The 17,249-nt window shown below is 39.8% G+C and overlaps 1 protein-coding gene across 1 annotated transcript in view; it reads right to left on the bottom strand.

The window, feature by feature from the left end:
* Nucleotides 1–2,235: 2,235 nt before the first annotated feature.
* The window catches only part of LOC109859294 (breast cancer anti-estrogen resistance protein 1), a 40,830-nt gene continuing 25,816 nt past the window's right edge, over nucleotides 2,236–17,249 (bottom strand). Inside the window, exons 5-10 of the mRNA XM_020437397.1 lie at nucleotides 5,693–5,819; nucleotides 4,960–5,266; nucleotides 4,215–4,561; nucleotides 3,701–3,993; nucleotides 2,989–3,345; nucleotides 2,236–2,819 (exon numbers count right to left, since the gene is read on the bottom strand). Of these exons, the coding sequence (XP_020292986.1) occupies nucleotides 2,532–2,819; nucleotides 2,989–3,345; nucleotides 3,701–3,993; nucleotides 4,215–4,561; nucleotides 4,960–5,266; nucleotides 5,693–5,819 (1,719 nt within the window). The 3' untranslated portion in view covers nucleotides 2,236–2,531. The remainder of the gene's footprint in view (nucleotides 2,820–2,988; nucleotides 3,346–3,700; nucleotides 3,994–4,214; nucleotides 4,562–4,959; nucleotides 5,267–5,692; nucleotides 5,820–17,249) is intronic.

Here is a 17,249-nt window from a genome sequence, read left to right as displayed (position 1 = left end):
TAACCGACGTATGTTAATACAACAGTCAGAATTATATTTCCGTTGTGTTGAATCAAGGCGTGGCAAAATTCTGATAGAATGTTTTGAAGATTTTCTTATGTATTGTGTGGAGCGAGTCTTACAATCAAGTCATCTTTAAGTACACTTTCGCACAAGTAAAAAATATTATTGAAACAAGTGCGCCGCAAGTTAGCGGAAAATCGTATACGTACATTTAGTCTTGACGCAAGCGTGCACTCGAAGATAATTTAGCTCGTGTCTTTAGCGTGTCTCGTGGGATCCTAACATGTGACACGGATATTGTCAAAGAATCAATGGTTTAGCCCAGTTTTGGATTCTTATTACAATTATAAAAACGACGGTTTTCGATGGTTGAACAATTTAAAAATGTAATTCAATGATCGATTTATCTAAATAGCACGAAGGTACGAAAGACGTCTAAAACATGACACACAATTGTCTCGAACATTACAATTTTTTTTTTTTTTTTTTTTTTAACATTAAAAATGGTAAAAAAGTAAAAGATCAAAACCAGAATTTGTTTGATTATTGAAAACATTCTTTCATCAGTGGCTAATTGTTTTAGTTCTTTTCTTCTCTTTTTTAAAGATTAACAATTTTAGGACCTTCAGTTATATTATTCACAATTGTTGAGGATCTCTTAGACGTCTTGCACGATGTGCTTCAGCCTATTTTATTTGCGTCAGTCTGCTACAGGGAAAAAGCTCCCTGCTAAGTTTTATTAAAATCGCTCGCTCGCGTATATTTTATACAAGAAAGGCGTTATTGATGTCGTTGTACGAGAAAATTTCGCGATAACAGTTCACAAATCTGTTTCGCCGCCGGTGACTGCGCTCGTGATATAAATTTGCTGTTATGAAAAAGCCTGGTAAGAAAAGGCTTTTGTGTGCTCGAAAAAGTCGTAACCCGGAGGTAAAAAGCTTCGTATAAAATTCGTTTTATATAAAGTCATCGTCCAAAACAAAAAATTATAACAATGATTTCTCTCTCAACAGAGTTGTCCCTAAAAAGTATATTCCTTCCCGAGAAAACTTTCATTGAAGTTTCTTGATGTCACTTTTTCGACATGTGTAATAAAAAAAAAATATAAAAAAAACAAACAAACGAACAAACACGCGATTTGTGCTTCTCGTCTCGGCAGTATTCATATCGATCTTTCGGATTGCCGTCACGTATCGAGAGCAATTGTGCTTGTTTGCCACAGGAGAAAACGCTCTAAAAAACCGTTACTGAAATCACTAATCGCTGATTTCAACATCGTGTGCCGACTATAACCGCAGCTTAACTTGATTCTTTTTTTTTTTTTTTTTTTTTTTTTTTTTTTTTTTTTTTTTTTTTCGTTTTAATTAAACGAGAGAAATCGGTTAAACTGAGATTACAGTTAACCGAGGTCAGCAAAACCGATTCTAAAAGAGAGATATGAATACACGTTCGTCTCTAAAGTTACGTGTATGTATATTCTAACTGTATATACGTACATCTATGTAACTACTAACACGTTTAGCTGCGTACGTCGTTCGAAATAGGTTCGCTTCGCGACGCAACCGTGAATCAATTAAGTCGCGAAATCGCGCAAGCCATTTCCGAGAACGTGCTAGAAAGCTATCACTTTGCTTTTGTTATACTTCATTTCACACGTCTATCTGAATGTCTAGATGAACGATACGGCTACACATGGTTTTCTCTATGAAAGATTACAATATACTTATATTCTCGAGAGTACGTTACAAAGACACTCTCGTCTCCAAGATAGTGATTTTTTTTTTCTTTTCTTACGATCTATATACCGGAGCTTTGGCAGTAGCAGGTTTCTATTTTAGGCCACGGATTCTCTTTATAATAATGAGAGGGTAATAGCTGCACAGGACACACTAAAGTGTGAATATCTGAAATTAGTTTTTTTTTGTTTTACCTTAGCACACACATAATAGTATGTGTACATGCGGTATTTAGGTTTGATTATATCTTGCCGTTTCTGTCGTTGGGATTCGAGCAAACGTTTCTTCTTTTGCACTAACTTCTTTTGAAAAAAAAATTACAAGAGATGTCTTTCAAATATCATTGTCCCATGTACAAGCGTAGTACTAGATCTCAAAATGTGACAGCAGCTTTTATAATAATTCGGATCTTACAAATAACGTTTGTAGGACCATTCATGAAAATTTCCTGAGTTGCTTTTGATCCATTTTATGTAAGAGTGAATATATTTAGTTGTTTTTTTTTTTTTTTTTTTTTTTTTACGAACGCGCTGGGAATCTTTAGTGTTGCGATCAATCGACACGAGGATGTGCGTGCGACAACAAACACGATCTCTCCTTTGAGTATAATCTTGGAATTGGTAACACGATCAAGTTACCAAACTTGATTGCAAATCTTTAAAATGCATTGCGTTTCAATCTTTCGCAGTCTCAAAGCATCTCCGTTAAGAGAAGAGAAATTGTCGATCATAAGGATTGCGTTTTAATTCAATCTTAAGGAACTTGTGGTTTACGCGTAAGAACAAAAACTTTTCAAGGTTGCTGAGCGGCGTGTATCATGGCGACCTTGAGATCTTTAGCCAAGTGTGAAACATCGACGACGCTATCTACCATCTCCTGGACTGCGGTGACGCTTGGAAAGAATTGAGCAGCCTGTTTCGTTTTCTGCACCGTCTGCGCGAGAGCTTCGTTCAGGGCGTTCGCGCATTGCAACACGCGCGTTCGCACGTCGTTGCGCGTCACGTTTCGATGCACTGTGTCGCCGATGTGTACCAGCCGATGCGCGCTTAACACAACAAATTTCCCGTGAGCCAGAAAAACCTGTAAAATTCCACATTATATCCTCAAAATAAATGTTTTATTTGCCATTATGTTTATATTTCGCATTTTTTCAGAATATTATTTCGGTTAATTTATATTTTTTTCTATTTTCAGATGTATTTTATATGAAGAAACGCATTGCGTGGTGCAGCAAGATGCCTCAACTCGCCTTGGGTGGTTGATTGTGTTCGACCGTCTGCAGAAAGGCGTCAATGGCGTGGGTCAGGTGTGCACCGTGCGTGATCACCTGAGCGGCATAGAAAGCCAACAATTGTTTATCGTTGGGGTCCATGGGCGTCGGTGTTGTGGGTGGCATCTGAATCGCCGCATTGTCCGTCTCGGACACCAAGAGATCGTAATTGCCGCGCAGCTCCTGCGGCAGCGCGGCTCGCAGCTCCTCTCTCTGCTTCGCCACAATCTCTCGCGAGTCGAGATTCACGTAGTCGTAATCCTCGCCGGCGCCGCTATTATTACTGCTGCCCGTGGAAATGATTGACGCTCGCTTGAAAAGCAACGTGGAATTTCCCTGCGCACAAGAGATCTTTTTATCAGCAACGGAGCCTTATTTCTCGAAGCATTCGCGTTACGCTGTATTCTAAAAGTGACATAAAATTTACAAAAGGTAAAAACAATTAAAATCCTTTAATTTTTTAAATCTATAATCATTAAAAAGTTGAATTCTACAATCGGTAAAAATTCATCTGTTTATATATATATATAAATATATTTTTTTTATAAATTTTTCAACTTTTACACACAAAGTTAAAAATCCAAAAAATAAATTTCTCTTAATTTGCAAAGAGAGTTTGTTCCATTTCTTTTTAATTCTATATTCCGAACATCGTGATCCGCGTAACAGATATGTTGCGAAAGATACTCACTTGAATGAAACTAGCGACTTGACGAACATCTTCCGTGAGCGCTCGGGCGCACGCGATCAGCTGATCAAGGGGATCCGGCTGCACAGGTGGTATTAACGAAGGCGGGGGTCCGTTAGTGGGCGTCGGTGTATCGCCACCGCCTCGGCAGAGCTTGCTCGCGTCCCATTCTATCGTGTCCAATTCGGTAGCGGCTTCCTGCACGAGCTTGTCGGAATCACGAAGCGCCTTTACCAGCGGTCGTAATTTCGTTGCCAAGCCCTTATCTGGCGCTTTGCCCGCATTACCCAGCGTACCTATGTGTGCGCGTGTACGTGTGAGCAAACAGTTTTTTGTAGCAAAACATTCTATGACAAATAAGTCAAAGAATAGAAACATTTTTCAATTCTTGTAAGAAACGATTCGAGAAACAATATCAAGTTATTTCATAATACGAAAAATCGAGTAAGGTACAGAAATGATAAAGATCTTGTCTGATAAACATCAAAAGAGATAACAATTTGTCTTTGAGCATCACCTTCCGCGAATTCGGTCAGATCGTGCAGGGACGTTCTGAGCCTGAGAGCAGCCAGTCTCAGGTCCATGAGAGTGGCGTCCAATCGCTGTGGCGTTCTCCAGCCGGGGCTCACGAATCCCAGTAGCCTCGCTATCGCGGCGGACGCCTCGCTCTGCAACCTCTGCAAGCCTTCTAGTGCGGATTCCAGCTCCAGCGGAAGCTCTTTGCTGACTGGCACATCGTAGATCTGTTGCGTGGGTGGCGGTGGGGTCGGGGTCTTCGGTATGGGTGTGTTGTGTCGGGACGGCAAAGAGGACGCTGGAAGACGCGGTCGGGGTACATCGTAATCCGGAGCGGTCAAACTCGATCTGAAATTCAAAAGGAAAACATCCATCATCCGCGGTGGCAAAGCGAATGCATTCAGGTCGAAACTTTTTTTGACTTATTATCAATCGCTGTCGAGAGATGAGAAACATTTCGCGACAATCCTGAAACTTCAATTCCACGAAATTTCCAGAGTTTTGAATTCTAAAATTTTTGCACTCTTTAAATCATTCTCTTTGCAAGATTTTTAAAACTTTCTTCGATTCTTCTTTATTTATTCCGAAACTCTCAAGCTCTCGACGCGCGAATAAATTCGAAATTCTCGTATCTCCGAAGAACATGCAATTCAACGAAACGTAGCGCCGTTTTCACGCCTGAGGAATTTCGACCGCGTTATTCCCAGAGCAATCCAAGGCATCGCGGAAATGCAGAGTGAACGTACCTGTTCGACCCGCTGAGAGATCCGTCGTTGGTGAGGCTGGAGGCCGAGCTGCTGGGCGTGAGGGGTTGCAAGGGTCGCGGTACGTCGTAGCAATCCAGCGGTGTGATACCGGAGCCGGCGGAACAGTTCGAGTTGGGCGTGCAGGATGTTGGCGGTCTCGGTATGTCGTAGCACGACGGCGCCGGACTGGGACTGCTCGCCGGCGACGGGATCACCGGAATCGCGCGCGGCGGCACGTCGTAGCACTCATTTACATCACCGCCACCGTTGTCGACGGAGTTTCGCGCGCTGTTGCTGGTGAATCGTCCTGCACAGGTAAAAACGCGTTTGACAAGAGAAATCGTGAAAAAATTTCTTGAATTTTGAAGGTAAGTTTCTAAGCTAACTTGTCCGAGCGTGTTTAAAATCTAATTTTTAATATTAAACGCGCAAAAGAGAAACAAGAACAATGCGAATAATGTTTGACCAAATCATATTTTTTATAAAATTTTATTTGCAGTTTTTTACGCAAATTAAAACAACTTTATCGATAAAAAAATATGGTGCATCTACGTAAAATTAATTAACTGTCCAAACATGGTTGCCGTAATTTATTTGTTTTTCAGAGACGCAAAATTAAAAAAACATTTCCATTGATTAATATTTCAGTTAATGAACAAACTTTGGCAGACCGCTCTATCACAAACGACCATTCTGTTACAGACAGGCTGTTTAGTTTGCGAATAATACGTACCCGTATTGTGCGAATGCTCATTGTTCGAGTTGAGGGGTGAATCGTGTCTGGAGGGCGGCGCGGGACTCCCTCGATTGGCTGGGAGATCGTACAGGTAGACGTCCCCGCACTTCTGCGGCGTCACAACCTGCATAATCGAAAGCAGCAAAGCGATTAATTATATCCCGACTAATTACCGGAGTCTATGCTTCGCGTTTCTGCCACCTGCGTTCGTACGCAATCGGCGGCTATTTTTCGTCGCCGTGTTTCTCGCTTTGTGAGTGCAACAGTAAATATCTGACAACGGGTTCAATTAATTTAACCGACTCAATCACGTGAAAGGCTAAATTTAATGCGAATTTTTAAAACAATATGGATACAATAAAGAGAAATTGACAATAATTTACAAAATTCCAAAAATTATTTAATTAATGGTTTTGTCAAGTGAAAATAACATTGATACGTAATACATTTTCGGGAAAATATACAATAAATAAATAATATTGAGATAAAAGAGATAGAGGAAATGAAAATGAAAACAGACTAATAAATAAATAATCAATGTATTTATATGAAAGAAAACATTGCTTCAAAAAGTTTTAAAATTCAGTAACTATGTTTTTCAGTTTAGATAATCATATATATATATTTGCACTTTGTAAATTAATTGTAAATTAATTTTAATGTAAGTATTCATGTTAAAAAAAGTGTCAGCATTTTTTCGAATTCCCGAACAATTGAGCTGTGAGAAAAAAATAACAGAGACTGATTCGATAGACGTCTCGATAGCTATATAATATTTACGTCGAGTCACTCGTGGAACCTGTAACAAAGTTATTTTGTGCGAACGCCAATCAGTTCTTTTACTCTTTCCACCGCGCGCGATGTAACCTCGAGGATTTTGTTCGAGTGCAGTTCGCCGCAGTTGAGGATTAATTCAACGAGATCTCTAATTGAGCTATTTGATTGTTTCCTACGAGGAACGAAGAGACCCAAGGAAAAAGAGAATTTCGATTCGCTATCGGTCATATCAAAGCGTCGCTTTCCCAGAGAAAATACACCGCGCGTAACATTCTTCCGGTTTATTCCGTAAAAGAATACTACACAGAATATTAATGATTAACAAACGCATTTAAATTAACGACTGACATACGTATTCCGCAAAAATTAATAATTGGCATTTTGTTCATTCAAATGTCAATCTTTGAAAGTTCTGATAACTTTGAGAGAGAACAGCTTTCAAAGATAAAATCAACTTAATTCACAATTACTCGAGTTTTGTTGTTTAAAAGCGATTTTAATTTTTGGAAATAAGTCGCTAATGACTCGCCGAAGTAATGTTTTAATAATCTCAAATCACATTACAGACGAGAGACATATTAACGACTAGATTTAATCGCAGTGCAAGCTCGCACATTGCGAGCGATGAAGCGTCGGGAAAATGTAATTTCGCTGATAAAACGCGAGTGTAGATAGTCGATGGTGATGGGCAAATACGAGGGAAAAAGGGGGCGGGATATCACCCAGGAGAGCGTAATCTCGGGAGCTCATCGGCCGCTGCTTGCAATAATAGAAGCTACGGCAACCCTTGCGTTACGCTCAACCGCGCCACGCTTTTGTTCGTACTTTTAATCCACGTCTCGCAGTACACGATAACAGTTGAAAACTTTTTCTCTTTCACAAATACTAGAAGTTTGCACAGTATCATCGATTTTTTCGTCTCACAAAAAAAAAGAGAGAGAGAGAGACAGAAAGCACAGACGAACCAATGTCCATTCGCATATGATCGCGTTAGATGAAAGTTTCGAATAAAAGCTGAAAAAAATATTGGTAAAAAGAGTTTAAAAAGATCTTATACAAAATAATAGGCCTGCGGAGGAAACAAAAAATTTATAGGCGCACTCCGCAACGACCGAGAAGAAATGTCGGACACGCCCTGTGCATAAAATGGTGCAGTCTCGACTATCGATATCGTCGTAAAACCCCCGCTCCGTTCGACGGCAATCTACAATTTTCCGTCGAATGGCCAGTTTCGCGTTCGCAAAGTGGAATACCGGGGCTCTTGCTCACTTACGGCTGAAAGTTTTCGATCGGCGGAACTTGTCGCGCACTCAGAACGTACGAGGAGGAAGAGAAGAGACGCGCGCGCGCGCATGCAGAAGTCCTCGAATGTATTCTGTCCGAAAGAATTGTCAAAGATGCGAGACGGGAAATTTGGGTCACAAGTTCTTATCGCGGCGAACGGGCGGCAAGACCACCCAACAAATAACACACACACACACAGCGCGGTATTTGCTTCGATCTCCAACTCCCTCCTTCCTCCCGCGAGTTATTTCAGCTCCATTTAATTCGCCGATTGAACGCGCTTGCAGAAAACCCGAAGTGATTTGTTACCTTAGCCGGAGATATTTGGCCACGAAAGTATAGAGTTCACGAGGTTACGTACTAATGATGCGTTTGCGTCAGATTCTAAGAAGAGCATATATAATTTAGCATTTCATCTTTATTACTTGCATATATATAATAGTTAGATGCCCCGCAAATGGCAAAGTTATAAATATCACATTCATTTGGAACGTATTATTTTCTCCTCGGGATTTGTGCCTACGTCAAACGACAATCCTACAAAAATGAACATTGTATTTTATACAATTTTCTAGAAAAATATCTTTTGATCATTTTTATTGCCGTGTTTGAAAGTTTCAATTTTATTTTAAGATGAGAAAAAGTTTTGACAAAAAACAGGTTCAAAAGTTCTTCCGCCAAGTGTAAAGACGTATAAAAGTGCGTATAAATAAACTTTCGAGCTTCGCGATATTTTAGAGTCCACAGATGATCTGATGAAAAGCTCTTTCTTTAAAAGAACAGCTGCTGAACTACTAATTGCTTGCTCCGCCAACACACGAGTTTCCTTTTTGTCGGGGCCGCAAGAAAGCTTCCGTTACCGGGGAATGAGAAATGTGTGCTAATTACGCCACATATCACCACCCTTTGGTTATAGCCTCGCCTCCTATATGCGACAAAGTTGAGATTACCTTCCGCGAGGATTTACGAGCGTTTTCGAACGCGAAGATGAAACTACGTACGGCGATTGCTTACTCTTCAATTAAAGAGAAAGAGAGAGAGAGAGAGAGAGAGAGAGAGAGAGAGAGAGAGAAATTTTTATAGAGAATATCTTCTAAATAAAACCTCGGAACTCAATCGTCTTTAATCGATTATGTAAATCGCAAAGAAATAAATATGAGGAGCAATAATCTAAATAATCAAAAATATGTTCAATGCCACGGAATATAACATAAGGCTGCAGTGTATTACAAATCCGCACAAATCGAATCGTATGTCTGAGACATGTTACATGTACACGATAGTGGGTTAATCAAAATTCCCCCAAGCAGAATGTAGAACAGAACGACAGGCTGTCGTCGAAAAGGCGGAACATGGTCTACGTTATGAATTAAAGCACGCGAGTACTTTATCGTGCGTTCTTTGTTATGAATCGAATAGTACTATCATAGTGAGGGGGTTGTGGAGCACACTGCACCGAAGGAGGGTGCTAGAAGGTTGAGAGCGCTGCAACGCAAGGGTGCACTGAAACCGAAGTGAAGGGAGTGGCGGTGAAGTATAGAGGGGAGGAGGGATAACATGACGGTCGATACTGGGCGTCGCGGCGCTAACTGTGAAAGGCATATTACGCTACGTAGGGCGTACAAGAGAAAGTAGGAGAGAAAGGAAGAAAGAGAGAGAGAGAAAACGAAAGAGAGGGAGAGTGAGACAGTGATGGATTTAGAATTCTAGAAACCCCAAAATAAAAAAAAAAAGTATTTTTTCAAACAGTTTAAATCCATTTTTTAAATGGAAGACATTTTATGTTATTAAAAAAACATTTAAAGAAATAAAATATTGTTTTGTTTACATGGCCGTTTTGTAAATGCAATAATGTAAATGCAATAGTAAATTTACAAGATTTTCACGTATCTTGAATAATTAATCTAATCTACTTATTAGCGAGTTCGTTAATCGATCTAACAAATACGAAATGCTTGAATGAATTTGTAACATTAAAAAATTAAATAAGTCACGAAACAATAAATTTATTCTAAGTGTATGTAAACTAAAAATTATAAAAAGAAACTGAAATCTGCAATGATTTTCCCCATTCTTTGTTACAGTTTCTAACTTTGCCAGAATTCATATAAAAAATTAACAGATATCAAGAACACGCTTGTACAACACCGATCAAACTTCGTTGGTTATAGATCCGCTCCTGGCAGGGGCGAAAAGAGAATGGGAGAAGGGGAGAAATGGAAGAGAAAGGAAGGAGAAAGAGAAAGCAAGAGGAGATAGAAAGACGGTTTCTATGGAAACGCGGAAGGAGGCTCTCCACCTTCCACGGAAGCAGGACTTTCGGCCTGTCTCAGACCGCGATAAGGAGTTTTATAGGAACAGCCGGCACAGAGTGACTTACGCATTCGATCCCATAAAAAAATGTCGCTGTAAATATACGATACGACGAAAGGAACGAATTTGAAATATATTCCAGTCCGATTTTACACGAATTTATAAAATAATATAACAAGAAAAAAAAATCACATATCGATTTTACGCACAAAATTTACGATAAAATACTAAGCCAAAAATATTTATGTTTGACAATAAAATTTATCTTGAATTACGCGAGAGAAGTCCTTCGAATAAAACATGAATGTGAATTATGATCGTGTTGTATCGAAATACAGTCTCTCGCTCCGCATGCAAAGGAGTGGGCAAGTACGCGCGTGCAAACTTGCATATAAATCCCCTTGTATCTAAAAGTGACGCGTTACGCGCGAATTTCGGCAACACGTTGCATTAGTTAACAAGTTCGCGTGTTGGCAACAGCCAACCGTGTAGATCGTTTCGAGATCCACTTCGTGGATGTAAAGCACAAGTGCAGTCGTCGTAATCACGTTAATCCGCTGCTTGTGAATAAGTTCTCGCGCGAAACTTCCGAATGCGCTCTCATCCGGGAAAGGGGCAAAGAGGTAATAAAATATGCGTGGAGAGAATAGGAAAGTTTCCTTCATGCGTAAAAGCGTTGTTACGCAACGGACAATAACGCGGCCCGTTCCGACAAAGTTAACTTTAACCGCAGTTTTTACTGAATTTTTATGCTTTCTCCGGTTTCTGCGCTCTGGTTTCGTGCTCTCGCAAATTTGTATTCAAAAATATCTCTCTGTCTAACAAAAGCTGCAAATTTGTTCTTTCTGTCTCTCAAAAGAGACGCGTTGAAATCTTTTTTGTATTATTGAAAAACAAAAAGAAAGATTTTATTTATTCACATAATTGATTAATAATAAATAAAGGTATATTTTGTGCAGAGATTAAAACACATACCATCGGGAAAAAATATGTTGTGGCATTTAAGCTTGCGCGACATGATCAAACGAAAATGTACAGGCTTTTTTAGCTAGTCAAAAACTAAAATTATCTCCATTCAGATCGCATCGACTACATCGTGTCGTGTGGTTGATATCGCCGTTTAATGAGATATTTCCAGATTTTTATCGGCGTGTAACGACACGTCGTCAAATCCGCGCGTAAAAGTATCAATAAAAATATCAATAAATCCACCCCGATTAATCGCGGAGCGTGATGAACATTCAAGATACATATAAATCGCGCGCGATAATAGGATCTTCTATACTATACGATCCGGGCGATCTGGCGTGTATGCGGTTGTGTGTTTGTGCGCTGGTTTATTACGCGAGATAACATCGCTTATTGTCTCTTTAATAAACGGCAACGACGAGTCTCTCTCTCAGCGAATGAAGAAGCGACTACCGTCGCGACTTCTGACGAGTCGCGGTTTCCGCTTGCGATCGCTCGGAGCCGCTCGAAAGCGTCCCGAAGCAACGAGTGTGATTTATGTTTGTTACTCCGAGGCGGCGAGATAGAATTGGATTTCTCGTTTCTATCCTCGCGCGTTATAAATTCGCAGATAATCCTGCATCACGGCATCGAAACCTCATTTCGAGTTCAAATTGCTTCGAGTTCACGATATATTCTCGCAAAGAACGATCTGTCATATACATGTATATGTAGAGAAAACGAGAGATAAAAGGAAGAACGAAAATTAGCCGATTAATAAGAGAGTAGAAATCATAAATTATACGACACTTGTAATTAAGATTAAGAAAGTAATATAAAATATTGAATTGGACTTTTTGTTACGCAAAAGTTTGTCCTTTTTCTAAAAGTTAACATAAAATAAATCTTTATTTTATTGCAAAAATATTTAGCCGATATTTAGTCATTTTTTCCTGGTATTGATTTATTGTTCATTAATTATTCGTGAAATAATTGCCGCGCGGAATTAGTGAATCACTATAACGTCGTCGCCGGCGGCTCGACGTAACGAGGACCTCCTAATAACTCGTGTAAATAGACTTTTCCCCGGTAAACGGAAGGTGGAATCACGCAAGGAGCGACGACATGCAACGACGATCTCTAGAACAACCTCCGGTCACGTGTCGACTGAAGCAAACGCGCCCGTGGGTTAGAGGGAAATTAAGATCGAGCCAGAGGAAAATTGTATGTGTGTGTGTGCGTACACATAATGAACGGAAACCTACACAATGTTTACGGTGGGGGAGACCTTTTCCCTATGCGATGCTGGAAATGAATAGCGAGAAACACTAGCTCTCGATAACATGACGGCCAAGATCTGACACGTGACGTACTTCGACATGTTTCAGAAAATGTGAGATATTTTCTAACTAATTACTTATAAAAAAATGTTCAAGTGTGAGATAATAATTGATCTACGATTCCTGTTCGAGACAAGAGCGCCAAGTAAAAACAAACATTAATGAGAGCAAACAAATTAGACACGTCGGGACGCGATAAAGAGTCGGAGCGTGACTTTGACGCGTTTCCCGTGCAAGTTATTACGAAACACACCGAAGAACTATTATTGTGCTTTTCCGAGAGCAAGTCTCCGAGTCTCTAACGAGCGCGCTTGCGGTGTTTCACATTTCAAGAAGTTCTCTCCCGGAACAGCTCAACGAGAATTTTTCTTTTGGTGAGAGAATAGCTCTTTTAAATATAAAGCAACTCATCAACACGTGGGTTAAGCAGAGACGATAAGTTTGACGCTTTGTAAGAGCAATAAAGAGGCCAACACACACGTGATAGTTCAACCGCAATATGTCTCTCTGAAAAGCTATTACGAAACGAAGCCGCAAAGCATCGTTTCCTTTCGGATAAAAAAAAGTTCCGAATTTAACGATAATATACTCTTGGCGTTTTTAATAAATTTCAACACAATAATATGCGCATCTTGTAATCTAATTCAACAATTATCACATTTTATTGAAAACAACGAACAAAATAATGATCGCGGCGAATCGACTTCAGGTGTCCGTGTAACCTGAAATACGCTATAAGAGAGTAACACAGATATCGATGTAATGGACGGAAATAGCTTTTAATTCATACGCCGCAGCGACAAAAAAAATAATATCGGACCGGTTCGCGTCGTGTCTGGGATCGGAAATTCGCTAGCGCCAAGAACGAGCGGATAATCCTACGCGCGCGCGCGTTTCACAGTTCATTGATACCGGCCGTTAAAGACAACTGCTACAGCCCACGGCCAGACAACTCCCCGTGTTCGAGTCTCTCTGTCTTCCCTCGGTCTTTCTGTCGGAGATAGGCCCGTCTACCGTTCCGCCTCCTTCTCCTCGACCTCCTGCTCCTTTTTCCATGCCATTTTCAACCGGTGCAGTTTGCCTACTTGCCGTCTCGCCAACAGCGGTTTTCTCAAGAAACATCCGCGCCTCCGAGCAGAAATCATTTCGCTGCTCCCTCGTACCGGCATCTTTCGAGCTTTTGCAGTAGATATGAAAAAAAATATCATTTCCGACGACGACGGTTGCCGCGAGACAAGACACATTTATATTTGTCATAATTTTATGCAAAATTATTCTTGCAATCCAAATGCGAAAATAATGTATTCTCGTTTTTAAATTTTTTTCTTTTTGTTCATTCCGCGAGGTCTGATCTCAGAGAACTTGGAAAACTTTCGAATTATTGTTTCGATATTGCATTTGCTTGTAAGTTTTATTTTCCGTAGTTGTATTTTTAAGACACGATATATACAATAGAGATTTGTATGTTTAGATAGAAGTTGCGAAATATTATTATTTCTATAAATCTGGACGCGAGAGAAGAAACTTTTACTTGTTGAATCTCGGCATTTTCTGCGTCCGCTTCCGCGAAAATCCGATCCGAGGTGCACTTGTCAGCGTTCAAGTTGCACATTGAGTATGCGGACACGTACTGCGTACGTTACTGGCTGTTACACAGCAGGCCGAGGGAGGCAAACGTGCCACGATCTGGTTATTCTAGTTAACATCACCGGTGCACGAAGCTCCTTTCGCCTACGTCGTGCGCGCTCATGGTTTTCATTTTTTTATGCCTCCACGAGTTTAAATACTCGGAACACATATCGACAAATAATACACAGTCGTGCAAGACAAAATACTTTTCTTGAACGATTACCAACGCGAAGTTTAATGTATGAAGTATAGTAGAACGTTTTAAATTTTTTTAAAATTAAATTTGTATAATTAATTAAATTTTTATAAAAATTGTTTTAAATAAACACACAATTTCGATAACTTTTCAGACGAGTTAATGCATATTTTTTTTTATAATATAAATTCTTGTGGTGTGTTTTTCTGTGTTGCACGTTCAAATTATATATTTATGCAAAAACGTAAAAATACTTATAATTATTTTTTAAATATCGATTTGTAAACCATTATATATTATTATGTGCACCGACTCTCGGATATAACCGTATACAAGTAAAGATAAAAGCGACCGGTTTCGCGAATCTAACCGTAAAAACGTGCACCCCACGAGCTATTCTCGGAAGCCAGGAGTAGTCGATGAAAGGAGGAAGACGACGAGAGTAATGCTGCAACCGAGGAAGAGAACTCTCTCTCTCTCTCTCTCTCTCGTGTGGATGTACACAGTTGCACGACGAAACGACGTCCGCCCTTCTTTGAGCCTAACCGCCCTAGACATTCCATCGAGATGACTCCGAGGACCGCACTCTGCGGGCGGGTGTTCCGCGGCGCACGTTCTGTGCGTGTCGCGGAGGAGAAGAGGAAGAGGAGAGAAAACAGAAGGGAGTAGCGGCATCAAGAAAGTGGACATTGTCTGGTACCAAAGGACATATAAGGATGTCCCCGCCGTACTCTCGCCAGAAAAGATAGCTCCTTCTAAGGTATCCTGCAGGATCGACTTCTCGTAAATCTCTCCAGGATACGACGCGACGGTATGCCATTCGATGCGTCGGATATTAAAAGAAACGAATGCGAGAGTTGGTTTTGCTGATTAGATAAATGTCACGAGAGATACCTAAATATCTAACTCCGTTGTCGATTGCGCTATCAAGCGGCGAGCGACGAAGAAAATTTGCATCGGAATGTATCCGATTGCAAAACAGCGAGAAAGCTTCGAATCATTCTTCGGTATAAGATTATTAACACATGTCTGTTCTATAAAAAAAAATATAATTAAATAGGATCAAAGAGCCGACAATTCAACGGGTTTATGTATTTTTTCAAAATTTGAGTAACTTACGTTGATATGTGTTTTATAAAATATTTTTTATTTATTTATTTATTTATTGATACTTCAGCCTTGCGGCCAAGAAGGGAACTTGGAACTTACATCTTTCTTACAACACATCTTTTGTCTCTTATCCTATTTCTTATATATTATTTACCTTATCATATTTCATTTCTCGTGTTTCGCGCGTGCACGCTTGCTACATCTATTATCCTTACTGATCTGACCTGCTCTATCTAATCTCTTCTCTCTTTCTCATACCTTTCCTACACTATAAATTATACACTATAAAAATATACAAAACATCACAAAATATCACGAAGTTTGGTTTTAATTTTAATTCTCACTATCTTACAGTTACGCAAACATATAATCTTATCTCACAGACATATTTCATATATTACATATGCACACATATATATCTCTACTACACCATCTTATATTACACTGTTTTAACTTATTTACCTTTTCACTAGTTAATCTATCTCTCTTTCCTCCTCCTCTTCCACATCCTGACTAGAGTTTATTTTATTTTCTTTTGTTTTATAAAATATATATTATGTTAATAGTATAAAAATCAAAGAAATCTAGTATAAAAATATCGATTTTAATATAATCCACTTAAATAATCAAAAAGATAATAAACTCCTTGAAACTACGAACAATCAAACTTGATCTCGCGCCACCTGCGCAAATTCTCGCTCTTCAGTGCAATCACCCGCGTGACGTAAAATCAATGCGAGACAACTCACTCGCGTTACGTTGACCCTGGGACGACAACGTTGTATGCATTTACTATCGTAGACATATGCGTGTACCGTGACGACGGCAACAACAACAACGACGACGACGACGACGACGACTGCGTCGTCGTGTCCGGATGCTCGCCTGCGAAGATCGCACGGAGCAAAAAGTCCTCTCGCAAACCAGCCAGAAAACAAGAAGAGCTCGAGGAACTGCCAACGCTGACTGACTAAGAAACCAACCGTTTTCGACGCGCTCTGGTACACCGCAAATATATTCGCCCGCGAAAAAGTCGGAAAAAGTCTCGTGACGTTCAAATATGTGAATTCCAGAGAGAAAAAGAGTAATATAAAAAATTGAAAAGAAAATCCAAATTCAAATTCTACCTCAAAATTGTGATCGAATTCAAAAGAATACACAATTGAAAATAATCAAAAAATCAAAGTTTGAAGAAAAAATAAGCACAAAATTTGAAAAGTAAAATAAAATAGATAATAAAATAAATAAAGTGAAAAAAAAAAAACTGAAAAGTGTTTTCTCCACGCAAATATAAAGTACTTCAATATCTAAATGAATAATTGCTTTTTGTTTTGACGCCATACAGAGGATACGTAGCGCGAAATTCAACAATTCTAATCGAGAACGCTGTCGCATTCATTTTATTGAATTGATGTCAGTGGCAGATGTTACACCTCCCCTCGCGCGGCAGAGTCAGAGATATGCGCCGCGACGACGGCGCCCGAAGAGTCAAACGAGCCAAGTGGCAGTCAGCTGATTTTGACAGATCCCGTTTCAGCAGATGTGTGGGAGGGCGTAAAAGGTCACCCTCCTCCCTAACGGCACAATAAACCATCGGTCGAGCATTGTCAATTCTGCGGTCTGCAGAGTTTCTCAAACTTCTGAGAAACCCAGCGGATATAGTTATTCGGATAAAAATAAAAACGAAAATGAAATAAAAACCCGAAAAATACAATTACAATTTAAAAATAATTACATGAAAACTTTAAGCAGTTGTTAAGAAATGTGCTCACTTATAAATTAAACATACTATAAGTGGTTCTGTGTTACACACACATCGGAAGTATCTTCGATCGTGACCTAACATTCCGATCGGTCTCGCATTTTGGGAGACCCTGACCGAGTTGCGCTCACAAACAATCGATCGATAGAGAGCTCCGTCATCCCCCGCGTCATGTACCTTTTCAGATCGCGGATA

This window comes from Pseudomyrmex gracilis, unplaced genomic scaffold (assembly GCF_002006095.1).
Source record: "Pseudomyrmex gracilis isolate BER0280 unplaced genomic scaffold, ASM200609v1 scaffold_255, whole genome shotgun sequence".
NCBI lineage: Eukaryota > Metazoa > Arthropoda > Insecta > Hymenoptera > Formicidae > Pseudomyrmex > Pseudomyrmex gracilis.
This window is presented reverse-complemented; position numbering and strand designations above follow the sequence as displayed.